Consider the following 17,125-nt stretch of genomic DNA (forward strand, 5'->3'; position numbering starts at 1 on the left):
CACCATCGTGCGACGAAAAGATGGTTGATAGTCGATCGGAATTCATTTTGTTGTTCGAGAACAAATTGATTATTCAATTCCAAAAAAAAGACGAATAAAAAAACAAAAGCCATCTCTTGGGAGCGTTCTGGAACGCGTACTTGATTGATGTAGCCGTGTCTGGGAGATGTACGTGATGGTGCTATTTATACATTGCAGAGATTTGAGGTTCTGGCTTCTTTCAGATGCAGGTGATGTAATAAGTTGATTTGAGGGTTTGTCCCGAGAAGAATCTGATTGAGCCATTGGTCCCAGATGCCTGTGCTACCTCGCCGACACTGCAGTACCTTACCGAATATACCGTAATCAGTGAACGCGACGATAACGCGCCGCCTATTCGCCGATAGCCTTGATCACTGCCGATATCCATTTGCGCAGGCCGCCAACCCGCACATATATGCTGGGGATGTCCAGGCCCTCGACGGTTGTCTGAAAAAGGTCATTCAAAAGAGCATCAAATCATTTTCTGTTTCTATTACTACTATTAGAACGGACTGTTCGTATGCCCAAATGATTTAATGACTTCGCGAGACATGATCTTATATTCCCGCATTCAAGGGAGTGTGTGGTTAAATAGGAGGTCAATTGCAGTGCTCTATCGTGTGCTGATAAGGGCCCGCGATACCTACCTCGGTTTGCAGGTAGGAGCGCAGCCCGAGCACGTGATACCGACCCCTGACAGTGGCAACGGCAGGACCGCCGAGCGAGCCAGTGCAGTTATCTTCGGCCGACTCCCGCGCACAGAAGCTCTTGACCGGCAGTCGGGCACCATGCGGCCGCAGCAGCTGGTTGCAGGCGTCGCCACTGATCAGCTCGAGCGGCTGCAGCTTGCTCCGGCTGACTCGGCTACCATGGCGGCCCGTCGCCGTCGACACCACCTGGCTGCGCTGGCAGACGTGCGACGAAATCTTGAAGCTCTCCAGCCGGTAGTCCTCCCGCGGTACGCAGATTGGGCGAACCGAGTCGGTCAGCTGTTGGACGCCCCCGTTTGCCAGCCGGATTAGCGCAATGTCCTTGCTTTCGTGCAGGAACACCGTCTCGATTTCGTACCGCTGGGTACCGTTTGCTCTCTGGCTCGAGTTGCCCGCGTGCGTGCTGTGGCGGCGGGTTGGGACGTCGCCCAGCCGAACGCTCGTCACAACCCAGGTCGGGTGCGAGTTGTGCACGCTCGACACGGTCGTCAAGACGTGCTGGCGATCGATCAGGACGCCCTTGCTGAGGGTACGCTTGCGCGGGCTGCCTTGCTGGGGGCCGGCGTGCTCCAGCACTGCTACCCAGGGGAAACCATCGGCACCGGGCGGTAGGTCGCCACACTCCGGTTCCTGCTCCAGCGACTCGGGCACGGCCTCGGTCGTCGGCTGATCGACACGCTGGCTTGATTGTGGCGTCGTAAAAGAGGAAGCTGTGGTATGGGGACGCAGCAACAACCGTAAATCGCTGTCGTCGAAGGCCGGTATGAGCCGCTCGTTCTGCTGCAGCGTGCGTGGATTGAAGCGACTGCGGAAAAAGACGGGAAAGTTGATCGGGGCCGTCTGGTTGTTATCGGGCGTCTTGCCGGTGCCGGTGGTGCTGGCTAGAATGAAGCAGTTTCATAGCGTTAAAACACAAAACTGTTAGTCAACTGGAGTGAGTGGAGCATCACACAACATTGTTACGCGGATAGTGAGTTGGTAAACACACACTGCGGATCTTGTAGTTGCAACTACGCCGCCAATGATGATAGAGCAAAATAAAAATGTAGAAGTAATACAACGAACCATAGCGCCTTCCGTCGACCTTCAAACTAATTTGTGTTTATACATTTCTCCACACTACAATGTTAATGGAATCACTCTCTCACACACACAAACAAGCGTTTTTGCCCCTTTTCCCGATCGTTACTAACCTATCGAAATGGCAGAGCACACCAGCAGTACCTTCATTGGTGCCTTCATCGTCACCGCCGATTCTTGGTCTTTGTTGACGTCGTTCGTCGTATGTGGCGTAGCCGGTACTGGTGGTAAAAGGGCCCCAGCCCCGGTTAGAAAACACGGTCTGTTGATAATGCCAACTTTCCCACCCCCCCCCGCCTCCCACCGGTGGGGGGAGGGAAGGGGCCAATGCTTGATTAGATTCCTCTGCCTCTTACGCCTATCGTACGAGCCTACTGGGTTTACTGGTGGGTAGTATTGAAATGTGGATCCCGATCGATCGCTAACATCCAGCACGACCTACAAAACTTACTGTGTAACAGGTCAATTTCCCTCCTTTTTTGACTATCTTTCAATGTCTCTCTCTCTCTCTCTATCTCTCTTTCTCGGTAACTCTCTCTCTATCTATCTATCTCTCATTTGTTCTTCTTGCTCTTTTACGTGTTCTTCTTAGTGTCATCCTTGACATCTGTGACACTGAGTATAGATCGGTTGATAGTATAGTGGGGAACCCTTCCTTAATGCACTCAATTTCCTTTGCAGGAATTGTGGTATATTTACGAAATCAATCGGGAGGCACCAAAAATGATACTTCTACAAGAATTCCAACTCCAGAGCTTAGTGGAGGAGCTATGTCTTCTGCTTTTTTCATAGCTTTCATTGAGAGTAGTTTGAAAATTCTAGTGGAACTCCAGAACTATATCTGAAGGTTCAAAGTCGAGCGTTTTACTGCCAACCGAAAACTCTTGGACAAGCGTATAGTAACGCCCTAGATGCTTAACGGCACTGTAAACTATAGCGATCACCCGCGTGCCATGAGGGCTCCGGGCAGTGCCTGAACTCTAGCCGAGCTTCGGGCACGGGATGTACAGCACATTTACTGGAAAGGCTAGTGTGTACCTGTCAGTGTCCATACAGCATCACGAAATGCCGCCCGCCTGCCTGTTGACCTCAAAGATGCCCGGCTGCCTGATAATGCCCGGCTGCGTCCGCTCGGGAGCTAATCCGTATAGCTTTGTTGTGGTTAGTGTCATAACATAACGAGTATCGGTGGAACGATCATCACCATCATCCGACTAGACATAATCCTATTTCTTTTTTGTTTTATGTGGTTTTCTTTCAACGTTCCTATTCCACTGTTGAGCATGCCGTTGCAAGATGCCCAAAAGTGGCTGACAGTGGTGCTGACAGTTTCGATTGTGACCGTGGCTACTCTGCCGGCGACACCGACAACCACACCAGAACCGGAACCGGATCCCAGCCTGCAGTACGCAGGCACCGAACGAGGTATGGTTGAGTGTAAGGGTGGACCTTGCCCCACATTAAACCATCAAGCCCCTAGATGATTCACACGCGTTTCCTCATCCCTCTAGCGGTTGGTGCGGTGCGTAAATGCTCGGAAACGTCAACGCTGCTGTATGTGGAGACGGTAGTCGTGCTGAAGGACGACCTGACGAGCCTGATCAATGGAACAATAGAGGTGAGTTGTGTGGCCGAGCGAGAACGTTCATCCTGTACCGTGGCCATGTTGGCAAACCGGAGCTCGGGGCAGGTTCACTCCATTAAGTCGTGATGTCACGGTGGAAGTGACGAAGGCATTTGTTTTTTCAAGGGTTCGCGCTCCAGTGTTTGTGCCCCTTTGTCCTTTGTACATGCAATCGTGCTAATGAGGCGTTTGCTCGTCTTGGGCATTAGCTAACCGTAAATTAGATATTCCCTTTTGCAGCACACAACCAGCACCTTTGCATGCCCTTTTGTTTACCATTCCCAGAACGAGCGGGCCACATTTGAACGGAACTCGATTAATTGCGCGTATACGCGTGCCTGGTTTTGTTTGTTTGCGTTTCGCGTCTCTTACAGATTTCGATTGGCAAACCCGTCACGATCGAGTGTGTGCGTATCGTGGCCAAAACGGAACATGATCGGTCGGCACTGCAGGGGTACCGGTTCGTGAGCCCGACGGTAATCGAAGTGAGCGTTGCCGAACTTCCGCCGTCACAGTCAACGGCGCTCGAGTACGCGGTGTACGTTTACGGGTCGATCGGTCGGAAAAAGAAAACATCTGGTATAGCCCACTGAGCATTTGTAGCGATTTCAAATTTGCAAGAGCCTTAGAAAACTGAACAAATTATTTTTTTTTATTTTTTTAGCCTAGAACATTATTGTTTTAATTTGTTGCAATTAAAATTATATTTAACCCTAGACACACGCTGCATTGCGTTAAAGGATACGTATAATTAAATGCAGTTTGTCGTGTCAGTTTACTGTGGCCTTCGTAAAATAAATAAAAATAACTATGCTTGTTTATTGACGCATGATGGTTGATGTTCTCGTATTGTTAACATTCATTCAGTAGCTACAGGAATCGTATTGAGGTTGTTAAGTATATAAATGGTGGACGCTGTACTAAATCCATTGGAAATGGAAATTAAAATATGTTAACGAGAAAATAATAATAAAACAAGAAATATAGCCGTATTTAACCGTTCTTCCGCTTATAAATAAAAATTATAAGAATAAATTTTCAATGATTCATTTTCTATCCAACAGGTGTACATTGTGAAATTGTATGTGCATGTTGTATCTACACAGCAAAATTTATAATTTAATTAATTATTTTAATAATAACGGTTCTCTACTAGGGTATTTTACTGAATTTCAGCACTATTGTCATTTTTTCACTGATTTTAAGTGAAACAATTTAAATTACATAAATTACAAAAATCCATTTTGTCAAAACAATCAACAATCGAATGCCAATATACAAAAAAAAAATACGATGTCCACTTGTTTGTTGTATACAACACATATAATTTGGTATCAGAATAGCATTAATTTATCGTTTCTAGAAGCATACATTTTTCTTAAAAAAAAAAAACAAAACACACATAGAAAACAAACAACTTCTTATCACCTTACATCTCTGCTCTCAACCACAGCTATCTTCTGAACTGCTCTCTTGCTAGAACGGTTGATATCTTGCGGTAAAAACAGAACCAACCCCCGCCAAACAGTTCTCATCAAACTTAAAAACAACAAACCAAAACCACAATATATCACTTATCCATTCCTTATCTCGATGCTTCAAGCCGAACAGCTGCAACCGTCGACCACGACCAACGAAAGGGAATCTCCCGCCCTCCTAAAGTTGCTTGTGCAACTTTTTTTTTTAACACGCACGAGGTGTGCGAATCGACGGCGGTGCCCAGCCGTGACTTTGACCGCGACTCGCAGCCCCAGTTTTCCCGCACACCTTATGTAGCGTTCGTCGTTTCCGTGATGGCCGGCCGGGGGGTGGGCGCTGGCAGTATGAGCCCGTCAACATATTATGATTCAACCGGTACCATAGCGGAGGGAGAAAGTAAACCAGCAAACAAGCAAGGCAAGCTCTAAGTCAGCCTTTTCATCAGCAGGTTTCCTGTAACCATTTTGCAACCGTATTATGAAATATCGTGCGCATCTTGCGCGCAATTCGGAGTGTCGGTGCGTGAAATAAATCGCACTGTACTGTGAATTCATTTGTAGCTTTTTGTTTGTTACGTGTTTTTTTTTTCTGTTGCAGCTACCTGCGAGCAATGAACAATAAATCAGGGATGCATCTTAAAGCAGATGACAATATGATGAAAGCGCTTGCAAACAGTCTTGAGGCAGAAAGTATTGCAGCAATTGCATCAGCTCCGTTTTTTAAGTCCGTTTTTTGTGCAGGACGTCAGTGTTTCTTTCAAAATTAATTAGTATGCTTGTAATAATTTAATTGCTATTAATATTGCCATAGTGCTACCATCGCGTTGCTTTGTCGGCTTCAAACACTTGAACGTTGCCGATAGAAGCCTAGCAAGCAGCGCAATTTCATGCACAAGGGGTAGTTTTCCGCTCGACTAGGGTACAAAGGTGCAAAATTCCGTTCGACAACGTTCTGCTTTCTTTTTTTCTTTTTTGTTCCAAAACATTCACACGCCCTTACGTAAGCCGCAGAAAGACGAGTACGAAAGCAAACATGGGCGGAACAGAGGGGACCGGATAGAAGTCGTTCGGTCACCGGCGGTCAAGAAAGGTGAATACCGAGCTGGTTCGATCTTAGTTCAAACGTAAGGGGCAACAGCAGGCAAGCAAAAAAAAAAACACACACACGCTCAGATCGACTCCACATGCTACCTATCCCGATCACTAACGCCGTACATGATGTTTGATGATGATGATGATCGGTCGGTCGGTCGATCAGTCGGCTCCTCACACCGGGCGCCCAAGACTCACACACACCTCATGGGGTGCTACGGGGAAATGTTTTCAACTTTCCTTATCATCTCGCCACCGCTCTACGGAGGAGGGGCTGATCTGCTAATAATCAGCTGATTTTAAGTATCGTTGCGAATAAATTAGGTCCGAATGCGGGCATTCTGGCACAGTGCAGTGCTACCGCTGGTCGGGTAAAGATTTCACCAAGATAGTTGGGCAAAAGGGAGGTGCGCGAGTGTGTCTCCGGTGCAACTTCTGTGTCTGCGTCTGTGTGTATATTCGTCTGTGATACTCTGTAGTGTGTGTGCTCCCGTGTGTGTGTTTGTGCACAATCAGATCAGAATTCCATTTCCTTCCCACATCCGAGGCAGGCCGGGACATGGCAACAACCGTATTCAACGGCTACCCAATCATGCAAAGGTACGTCCAGACAGCGTGTTCGAAACAGCGAGTAAGCGAAAGGGACCCGGTCTGCGTGAAATTTGGCAAATTAGACATTGCTTCGGTTGGAAATTTTGGCAGAGGGCTTTCAGCTTGAGTGCTGCCGGCGACGAAAAGCGAACTGCGAAAAACGTGACAAGACGAAAGACGGGAAAGCAACTGCAACCAGGGGCGCGCTTGCTTGGTTACATCGCGCACCGAATTCACTAGACCCCCGCACTTACCCGGTGCCGCTCAAAGTTAATGGAGAACGACCGAAAAGCGTGGCCAACAAAATTGCACAACGCACAAAGCACCAGAAACCCTTCCGGGCACTGTACAGTAAATGAAGAATGGAGAAAATGAGAGAGGGGTAGGCGCAAAAAAAAAAAATGAACAGAGATAAAGCTAGAGAATGAGCAGGATAGCGCGATCGGACGATCGTACGATGCGAGATGAATCGAGGGATCTCGATTGTGGTGCGATTTGAATGGGAAGTATAACACAATTGGCACGGCACGGGGTTTTCGAACTCTGTCGTGCGCATTGATTGCTGGTGCGATTTTTCCATCATGGTATTAACGATCTTCTGCAGGCTGATTGTCGCCCACCCGTATCGCCATCGGTTGAAAGTTGAAATTTAAAGTGCTCCCATGCGTTTGACGTCCGCCCCTTCCGTTGTTTACAAATCCACAGCCGTCCATTTGGCACACTCTGATTTTATATCTGATTCGCATAGGGCAGTGGTGAGCGTGGGGTGCTTGGGGGAGAGCGAAAATTGCGTAAGCCGTTCGACAAAAGGCAACTGTCGAGTGTGCTTGCAAAGCGGAAAGCCAAACAAGCTCAACAAGAACGTGCCCGTCTTTTCGCACACTACCACCCACCACCACCATCCTTCCACCCACTTGGCGCCCTTTATTTGGGCGTGTGTGTTCACAGCTGGGTTTGTCACCACACACACACACACACCCCCGAGGGAGAGCGAAAAAAAAACTGCCAGTATCAAAACGCAACGATAACGCGATGGGATGCGCGCGGTTTCCTTCCGACCAACATCTGACTGACGGACTGACGGTCTAAAGTGACGAGTCACGGTTTCCATCCATAACCGACGCGTGGGTTTGTGTGAGCAGGCGGGTATGAAGCGGTGGTTAGAAACCGCACGTAAAAAACACACAGTATGCCCCTTCGAGTGTGTTTGCGCGCACCTAACGCGTGGTTTTGGCTTCGATCATCTGATGCCGGACTTGATTGTGTGCGTCTCGTTGCGTCTCGCCAGTGTGTTGGGGCCGACCGTACTATCGGCCGATAATAACTACGTGAACGGCACCACACAAATGCAAACGCTGCCTTCAGGGTGTTATCCACCGTGCTCACAGGGGATTTAGGAAAACAAAGTATTAGAAATGTTTATATCATATTATACATCACAGAATATCTCACCTACAAGGTCGGTTACCAGCCTATGCATGTAAACTTGTATAGAACCGTCCCAATTTATGCGTTCAGATCAAATTACCTTCATTTAGTATATCTTGCAATGAAATGTAGATTTAATAATGAAACATTTAACGAATATTTAGACATCGATACAAAACATCGGTCTGACGCTCCAAACATTACGGTTTTAGGGTTGATTTTTTTTGTGATAATTTTCATTCTAATGATCTTTTCTTTTGAAACGTTCAGCAACGCTGGTCATTTCTGTCTAGAATTCTGAATGTGTCTTTGTCAGCCTGCCCAGACGTAATTATGTTAAACCCTTTTGGTAGGACGATAGTTCAGGCGACAATTAAACCCGTCCGGCGTTACACAGGCCCTTTGAAGCATTTTGAAGCATTCAAATTAACACATATACTATCACATTAGCAATTCAAATACAGTCAAAACCCACGATAAGCATTTAGTTAAGGTGTTTAAATAAATTTTATACGAAAGCAAAAACAAAAGCAAGCTCCACTGGGGAACGTAGTAAGGGACAAAAAGAAAGTATGTAATATTTATCTCTATTTCCTCTGAAAACGTGATAGAAATGAGCCCCAAAAACGTGGCTCATAAAAAGTAATAGATTTCATCATTTCATCCTTGAAACGTAAAGCGTATTTTTCTGTTACAAGTTATCGGGTTGATATTCTCTCTTGTTTCCTTTCTTTTGGGTGTTTTATTTAAATTGGCGTTATAACGGCATCGATCATGTTTTCTATTTTGCTTATCTATCTCCTTGGCGAAGTTTTTAAAAATAGATGCAGTACGTTTGTGAGCGCCATTCTATTAATAGTTGCGTCATCATCCCTTCCCTTTACATTATGCTTGCCATCATGCTTGTAAAAAAAACTGTAAATTATTTTATCCTAAAAAAAACTCAAGTTGCGAATCAATTTTGCTTTTCATTCTCAATTCCTAATTTTTGCATTATTTGCTACAATTTTGTCGTTTTGTTTATCTTCCTCCAATTCCTTCCCTAACGCCTCGCAGTAGATGTCAGCCTGAGATGGATAGCAGCAGCAGCAGCAGCAGCAGCAACGCGACGAAGCAGTCGGCGGCGAAGGAAAAACCGAGCGCACCGTCACGGCACCGCGTAGTAGGTAATGAGCTGCAGAGCGTGAAACAGCAACCGTCCCAGCGACAGCAGGAGCCTTCCCGTGTGCCGGACCGCGCCGAAGCAAACCAAGTGCCGACATACTACTCGCAACCAGGAGCCATCGGTGACAGACGCAGCCGGACCGCAGACAGGACCGCACCAACCAACAGCAGCAGCAGCAGCAGCAGCAGCAGCATCGCCAGCAGCAACATCAGCATGAGCACGCCATCGTTCAACCGTGACCGTCTTGGGCAGTGGGCCGCCGAATCCGACGGCGAAATCGCGGGTTCAATCGCTGGCTTCGATCGACTCCGCAATGGAAAGTTCAATAAGGTACGTACGCTTAGCGGTGTGTGTGTGTGTGTGTCTTTCGAGGGGGGGTTGTGCTCTGTTGTGGCCCTTGTGCGACTGCGCGCGCCGCGCACCATTCGTCCAATTTTGTTTTGTTTGCTAGTGTAGTGTATAGTGTACATGTGTGTGTGTGTGTGTGTGCCCGATAGTGTGCCAAAGAGTGGCGCTCCTCCGGCCAGCCGAGAATGTCCCTTTTGCGTTAAACCCTTCGCCCTTTCGCCCGCGTTGCATCTGTCGCGAAATCGCTCTGTCATCGTGCCGAAGGGGGATTTTTTTTCGTTGGTTGTTGTGCTGTGCCATTTCGATTGCTTTGTGGAAGGCCCTTGTTGTTGCCTCCTACAGGTGCATGGGAAAGGACCTGCACTGGAAAACTGCCCCAGCACTTGCACCAGAGCAAACATTCTCATCTCATTGAGTATCCCTTTCTGGCCCTGTTGCGTGTGCAAAGCTCCCTCCAAAGGGAGGCAAGTCCAACGCCCGTCCCTCCGTGCACAGGACACATTGCCGCGCCTTTCGGTGTGACCTTTCCGCAGCACCTAAAGGTCATAACAATGATACACACGCTCACGATCGCTCGAGATTGTTGGATTGTTTTATCCGCTGCCCACCGTCGCCCTCCCAAACAGCATGTGCACGAATTGCGCGAAACAGCAAAAAAGAAAAAGAAAAACAAAAACAAAAAAAACGACGGGCCAATAAAACTGCCGTCTGTATTGGCGATATTTCCATCGTGACCTCCAAGTCACCCGCCATTCGGCCAGGGTAGGTCGTGCACACGCACAGCGTGTCTGGGCCGTCTCCCACTCTAGAACGAATTACAGCGCCCCGCCAAGAACCGAAACGTCCTTTATTTGTCCGATCGCGTACGCTACCGCCAGCGCTCAGCGACCGATGCCGTGGTTCGGCGGTAGGCTCCTGCCATGCGTGTCACCGCTAGTCACCTTTCTAGCCCCTTCTCCAGGAGGGGCGCCCAAGGCGGGACGGAAGCTGCGGCTGACGCAAATTGCTGGAAAGATGCCTTCAGATATCTGCAATCTTCAACCGAGCGGGGCGGTCAGTCTAGCAAACAGACAGAGCAAAAAAGAACACTTGCATTACACTTTACCCATCGATTGTGGTTGGATGTTTAGATAGTAACAACAACAACAAAAAAAAAACCTTCAAACCCATCACCGAGTTTGGAGTTTGACTCGCGGAAGGATAGAGAGAGAGAGAGAGAGGGAGATCAAAAAACCCACACGCTTTTTTCCCCAGCAAACGGCATTAGATATGGTGCCCGCGTAATGTCCGCACTGATGACGAAATGACTCATTCGCGCCCCGAGTTGCCAATCGCGTCAGACGCGTGAATCATTGACAAATCGAATGCCCTCCCCCCCTTCACATCACCCTTTCGTTGCCGCTGGCGCAAGGCTGGCTGAACAGCTGATCCTACGCTGATGGTGTGTTTCCACATCACGTGCATCTTTTGCGGCTGGGCCTGTGCTCGCGGAATGCGCCGTGGGTACGCCAACCGAGGGCGGCAGCAGTCGCGCAATCCACACGGGCTTTTTTTTTTTTTTTGGTATTTTACAGGGCGAAAGTGGTGGCATCGTGCAGGGGCTTTTTGATGTTTTGTCTTGGCGGGTGCCCCCGCTACTAGTTTGCGTCGGTTGTGGACACACTCCGACTCTGTCGGCGTGACGGTGCGAATTTCTGAAGGAACCTTCTGTAGCGATTTCCCAAAATGGAGGAAATTCACCACACGCAGCCAAACTAATAACTGTGCAATCTTTTTTGCTTGCTAACAATGGCATGCGAATAGAGGAAGATGGCTTGCGGTTTTTGCCATTATGTCAAAGATTTATGACTGCTTCGTAATGGGGCGTTTTGCTAGACTTCTCTCCGTTGCCTAGACTGCTACACTGCCGTGTTCTCACGCTGCTTTTGTTTTATCTAATCGATAATGTTCATCCTGTGTGTGATAGTGCCATAAAGATGATTTAGACATGGCCATGAGAGCTTTTTTATCGCGCGCCTCCATTATGGTGCGATGCGTCGAAAACCATACCGTCATAGCTCATAATCAACATCTCCAATGGACAACCTACTCATTTTGAGAGATATGTCACTGTATGGTCAATACCAATTCCATCAAAACTGCATCATCTTCCTATTTGTATTTTTGCTTCTTCAAAATAACCTTGGTCTTGATATTGACTCGACCGACACACACGCTTGTAACTTGGAATGATTCTAGAGGATAGTTCGTTTGCTGGTTTGTGAAGTTGGTACACTCTCCATGGTTTGTTTCTTGCACTGCCTGAGCTAAATGGACTTACAGGGAGATGCGTCAACGAGCTTTTGGGCCTACTTGGAAACTCTAAGTAGTAGTAAGATTTGTTTATAGAAATTTTGAGTCTTGCGACTACATTCATCTCTTTGCAGGTAGATTATTGGTGTGGAGTTGGGTTGATTTGATTATATTTTGTTGTATAGGTCTGTGTCTTTCAGAAATTTGAGGAGGTTCTTTTGATGGAGTTTGTTATAAGATAGAGCATCATCGATGTTGTTTGAGATGTTGTATTCTATGCGTTTATGTTCGTAACCACGGCATTCAACCAAAAGGTGTTTGACGGTAATGAAGACACCGCAATAGCTGCATAGTGGGGGACTGCTCTTTTCCATTAGATAGCTGTGGGTGAGGAGTGTGTGACCTATCCGCAGTCTAGACAAAACTTGTTGGTCTTTTTTAGAATCTGTATCTGGCCAACCGTTTGTGGATGTTTTGATTTGGCGTAGAGTCCGACTTGATGTTGTGCCATATTCTTTGCCATGACGAAGAAACGATGTTTTTGCTGAGTCTGATTAGGTCTTTTTTATCTCATCTTGATTAGTCGATTCGACTCTTCCCTTGTAAGCAAGATGGTCTGCTTTTTCGTTTCCAGGTAAGCCCATATGGCTAGGTACCCAACAGAAAGCTACTTTAGATGTTTCGAGTAGTTCTTCTATGCGCTGTATGTGTGGGTCGTGTGATGCTCCTGCTTTGGAAACTCTAAATGTCCAGGAAATACCTATTTCCGATCGCATCGATGAGTGATTGGAGCTCATTTTAGGGCCTATGGTGTTTTCGTTCCCAGAATTCCCCACCTAACCTTGACACTCGATGTCTTCTAGATTGGAAAGTCCATGAGCTTCTTATTCTTAGTATTGCCCTTGATCTGTCATATCTACCGAATTGGTTGTGATGTAATGTTTTGTTTCTGATTTTGTTTGGAAGATGTGTTCAAACCCCTCGGGCCGTACTGGTTACCTTCCACATGTCTCTCCAGCTGCTACAGATGAGTAATTGGAACTCAGTTTTTGACCTATTCTAATGTCGGTGCAAGAAGTAACAACCTAGCTTCGTACCCGAATGTCTTCTAGAGCAGAAAGTCTATAAGCTTCTTATTGTTAGTCTTAACCTTGATCTGTTGTTGGTTGTGATTTAGTGTTTTTTGTGATCTTGTTTGGAAGAAGTGTTGTAACTCCTCTGAACCTTCGACGACCCACTCCAGCTGGTACAGGTGTGTAATTGGAGCTCAGTATTGTCCCCTCAATCTACGAAAATCAGCCCAATTGGGGGCTTCAAACAAAAGGCAGGCTTAAACACGTGACGACTAAGACTAGATAGACACGATTGCCCCCGTTCTACCCATAAAAACACACATAGGAATTGCAACAGTAGTGCTTTGTGCACGGTTCCGGTGAACGGGTTGGCCTCGGGTTTCGGCGCTCTTTATTAATCCTTTCCCTTTTGGTTCTTCCTCCCCTCCCTACCACTCCAACCTTCAGGGTCTGTCCTTCAGCATCGAGGAGCGGCAGGTGCTGGGCATCCACGGGCTGATGCCGGCGATCGTCCGCACGGAGGAGGAGCAGGTGCAGCACTGCCTGGAGCTGCTGAAGCACTACACCGACCCGCTGAACAAGTACATCTACCTGATGGGGCTGCTGGATCGGAACGAGCGGCTGTTCTACCGCGTGCTTGCCTCGAACATCGGCGAGATGATGCCGCTGGTCTACACGCCGACGGTCGGGCTGGCCTGCCAGAAGTACAGCCTGGTCTACCAGCAGCCAAAGGGCATGTACATCACGATCAACGACAAGGGCCACGTGTACGAGGTGCTGAAGAACTGGCCGGAAAGTGACGTGCGCGCGATCGTGGTGACGGACGGCGAGCGCATCCTCGGGCTGGGCGATCTGGGCGCGAACGGCATGGGCATCCCGGTCGGCAAGCTCGCGCTGTACACGGCCCTGGCCGGCATCAAGCCGAGCCAGTGCCTGCCGGTGACGCTGGACGTCGGCACCAACACGCAGTCGATCCTGGACGATCCGCTGTACGTGGGGCTGCGGCATCGGCGCGTGACCGGCCCGGCCTACGACGAGTTCGTGCAGGAGTTTATGGAGGCGGCGGTGCGCCGGTTCGGCCGCAACTGTCTGATCCAGTTCGAGGACTTTGCCAACTCGAACGCGTTCCGGTTTCTGGACCAGTACCGCCACGACTACTGCACGTTCAACGACGACATCCAGGGCACGGCGTCGGTCGCGGTGGCCGGGCTGCTCGCCTCGCTGCGCATCACCCGCACCAAGCTGGCGGACAACCGCGTGCTGTTCCAGGGGGCGGGCGAGGCCGCCCTCGGCATCGCCCAGCTGTGCGTGATGGCGATGAAGCGGGACGGGCTGACGGAGGAGGAGGCCCGCCAGCGCATCTGGCTCGTCGACAGCAAGGGGCTGATCGTGAAGGACCGGCCGACCGGCGGCATCAGCGGCCACAAGCATCTGTTTGCGCACGAGCACGCCCCGGTCGGTACGCTGCTGGAGGCGGTGCGGGAGCTGAAGCCGACGATACTGATCGGTGCGGCCGCCATTGCCGGCGCGTTCACGCCCGAGGTGCTGCGCACGATGGCCGCGAACAACGAGCGGCCGGTCATCTTCGCCCTGTCCAACCCGACCAGCAAGGCGGAGTGTACGGCGGAGCAGGCGTACGAGCATACGGACGGGCGGGCGGTGTTCGCCTCCGGCTCGCCGTTCGCCCCGGTCACGCTCGGCGACCGGACGTTCCACCCGGGGCAGGGCAACAACTCGTACATCTTTCCGGGCGTCGCGCTCGGCGTGCTGTGTGCCGGCGCGTCCACCATCCCGGAGGAGATCTTCCTGCTGTCCGCCCAGCGGCTCGCCGAGATCGTGACGGACGACGACCTGGAGCGGGGCAGCCTGTACCCGCCGCTGGAAAACATCAAGGACTGCTCGATCAAGATCGCGACCCACATCATGGCGTACGCGTACGCGGAGGGGCTGGCCTGCACGCAACCGGAGCCGGACGACAAGGAGGCGTTCGTGCGCGCCCAGATGTACGACGCGAGCTACAAGCCCGCCGTCCCGTCCGTGTACGCCTGGCCGAAGCTGTAAGAAGGAATGGCGCAATAGGAGAGAAGGGGAGAGAGAGAGAGAGAGAGCGCTCACCGAGTTTCCAATTCTGTGTTTTGGTTGCTACTGTTTTGGCGCGTTGTTTGTTTTTGATTTTTGTTTTATTTTTTAATTAACTCTCGCGGTGTTAGATCAGTGGTTTTTTTTTGTTTTGTTTGTAGTGTGGGATGCAATCCCCCCCCCCCCCCCTTTCTTCCCTTTCAGTTTAAATGTGTCCGTTACACACGTTACGTAGTGTTATTTTGAAACTTTTTTTGTTATATCGTGTCCCTTTTTCTTGCTTAACCTGCTTTTCTCTCCTCCGGCTCCCGTACCTTGTGCTTCGAGGATTTGTGTATAACACATCGCTTGTGAGCGTGAAGCATCGAACAAAAAAAAAAAGAAACATCCACACACAAACACGCAAAAAAACACTGTTAACTCAACAAAATAAATTAAGCACCTATTTGATTGTGGTGGTAGGAGATTAGGCTAGAACTTTTCACATCTATTTCATGGTTCCCTCCCCTGAGAAGGAAAATCTCATGTTGGACAAACAAACCCACACACCCACCCCAACCCCGCTTGTTGTTATAGTCGTCGCGTGCCCTGTGCGCAATACGCAAGCAATGCAATGGGCCGCAAACGGAATAAAAACGCAACTCCCCAAATTCCACTAAATCATCCCCATGTGTTCTCCCCTCCCCCCCTCCTCCCCTCCCATTCCCAACCCACTCACACAACCTATGTCTCGTAAATGTTTATCAAAGTGAAAGTGATAATAAAAACGTGTAAATTATAAACGACTATAAGCGTGTATATTGTCTAAGAATGTGTGTTTTTTCCCCTTTTTGGTGTTGTTTTATCCACTCAAGCTCTCTTGTTTCCTCTGTTTGTTGCATTTTTGTTTGCCCTTTACGTTGTGTTTCCTGTTTTTATGTTGTTGTTGCATGTTCTTGTACCCTTTATGTTCTCTTCTCTCTCTCTCTCTCTCTCTTCGACTTTAACTTTAACTGGACCACCACGACAACACCGAACGATACTTCACTCGTTCGATCGATACATCCGGTAACGGGCACCGCAGTGCCATTAATTATGTTTGCTCTATGCGCTTGAACTTGGCAACTTGGAGGTTGCGCAACGTGACCCGTACATTCCATGTTTCGATTAGTCGGCCCCCATAACCCGCTCGCGGGCCGAATGGAAGAGAGTGACCTAGGTCAACTTCATTCCGATTGCTTTCAAATGCGGATGCGGTGTCACAGTGCCGCTGAGGCCGCTGAGGTATTGATTCTATATAGGTTGGTGTTGGCGGGGAGAGAGGGGTTCACTCGAGCAAGCAGCGTGGGCTGGCAAATGTTTCATTCCATCCGGACTATCGTCCGGGCGTTTGCAGGACAAACAAAGAGAAGAATTAGTATTGCTTCTTTTTTTTTTTAAACGAACCGTTAAAAATTCAAACGGACGCCATCACAGCGCCCGCTTGCGTAGGGCCCTGGTTCTATGCGCATTAATTATTAAATAGCTAGCCAAGGTCGATGAAAATCGAATTTATTGATTGTGGCTTTTCGTTTGCGTTTGCAGTCGTAAGGGAAGGAACAGCACGCTCAAAATTAAAACATGTTTAAAAAGTAATTAAACCGCCACGAATGAGCGGAATGAACAAACGAGGTTTTGTTGTTATTTTTTTTTTTTTTGTAATCGTCTTATAGCTTTTAAAGCATACATTTTTCTCAACACTTTTTGCTTCTGTCAGAATTCCCAAACACTTTCATCAGACAGTAACTTTCTCAGAAACGTTGCTATATTTTATTTCATAACCATTTTACAATTGTGAGAATTGACTGTTTTTTTTTTTAAAAAGCTTGTGATCAAACTGTTGTTTTTCTTCTTCTTCTACTACTTCGTCGTCGTCCTCCACTTGCTTCTCTACTGCTCTACTTCGTGTAGTACAGTGTTTATCCGTGGCATTTGTCCCGGATGGTAGAATGTCGCAAAATTGATCTAATTGTTATATAATTCGGGATTTCAAAACTAACTTTTTTTTTTTTGCTGTTTCGCTTAGATCGTTGTGTACGAGATTTTTTTTTGTTGCTTTTTTTGTCTTAAGAAGGGATAATATTGCTGCTAACATGCTGCTTTTTAAAGATGGGATATTTTGATGT

The 17,125-nt window shown here is 48.4% G+C and overlaps 3 protein-coding genes across 4 annotated transcripts; 2 read left to right on the plus strand and 1 right to left on the minus strand.

Annotated features, from left to right (window-relative positions):
* Positions 1-81: 81 nt before the first annotated feature.
* LOC120947742 (serine protease 48-like) lies at positions 82-2,052 on the minus strand. The gene is made up of 3 exons (XM_040363369.2): positions 1,925-2,052; positions 669-1,612; positions 82-468 (listed from the first exon to the last, which is right to left on the minus strand). The coding sequence occupies exons 1-3, from the start codon at positions 1,971-1,973 to the stop codon at positions 373-375; spliced, it is 1,089 nt and encodes a 362-aa protein (XP_040219303.2). The 5' UTR covers positions 1,974-2,052; the 3' UTR covers positions 82-372.
* A 927-nt stretch (positions 2,053-2,979) lies between these two features.
* On the plus strand, positions 2,980-4,260 carry LOC120947748 (uncharacterized). The gene is made up of 3 exons (XM_040363392.2): positions 2,980-3,236; positions 3,323-3,429; positions 3,810-4,260. The coding sequence occupies exons 1-3, from the start codon at positions 3,056-3,058 to the stop codon at positions 4,026-4,028; spliced, it is 507 nt and encodes a 168-aa protein (XP_040219326.2). The 5' UTR covers positions 2,980-3,055; the 3' UTR covers positions 4,029-4,260.
* Positions 4,261-6,374: 2,114 nt separating this feature from the next.
* On the plus strand, positions 6,375-15,372 carry LOC120947697 (NADP-dependent malic enzyme). 2 transcript variants are annotated; one of them, XM_040363281.2, is made up of 3 exons: positions 6,375-6,605; positions 9,081-9,519; positions 13,350-15,372. In XM_040363281.2, the coding sequence occupies exons 1-3, from the start codon at positions 6,565-6,567 to the stop codon at positions 14,961-14,963; spliced, it is 2,094 nt and encodes a 697-aa protein (XP_040219215.2). In that variant the 5' UTR covers positions 6,375-6,564; the 3' UTR covers positions 14,964-15,372. The 2 variants fall into 2 exon arrangements, with proteins under 2 accessions (XP_040219215.2, XP_040219225.2); XM_040363291.2 differs by having other exon boundaries at positions 9,084-9,519.
* The last annotated feature ends 1,753 nt before the right edge of the window (positions 15,373-17,125 follow it).

Source organism: Anopheles coluzzii, chromosome X (assembly GCF_943734685.1).
Source record: "Anopheles coluzzii chromosome X, AcolN3, whole genome shotgun sequence".
Taxonomy (NCBI): Eukaryota; Metazoa; Arthropoda; class Insecta; order Diptera; family Culicidae; genus Anopheles; species Anopheles coluzzii.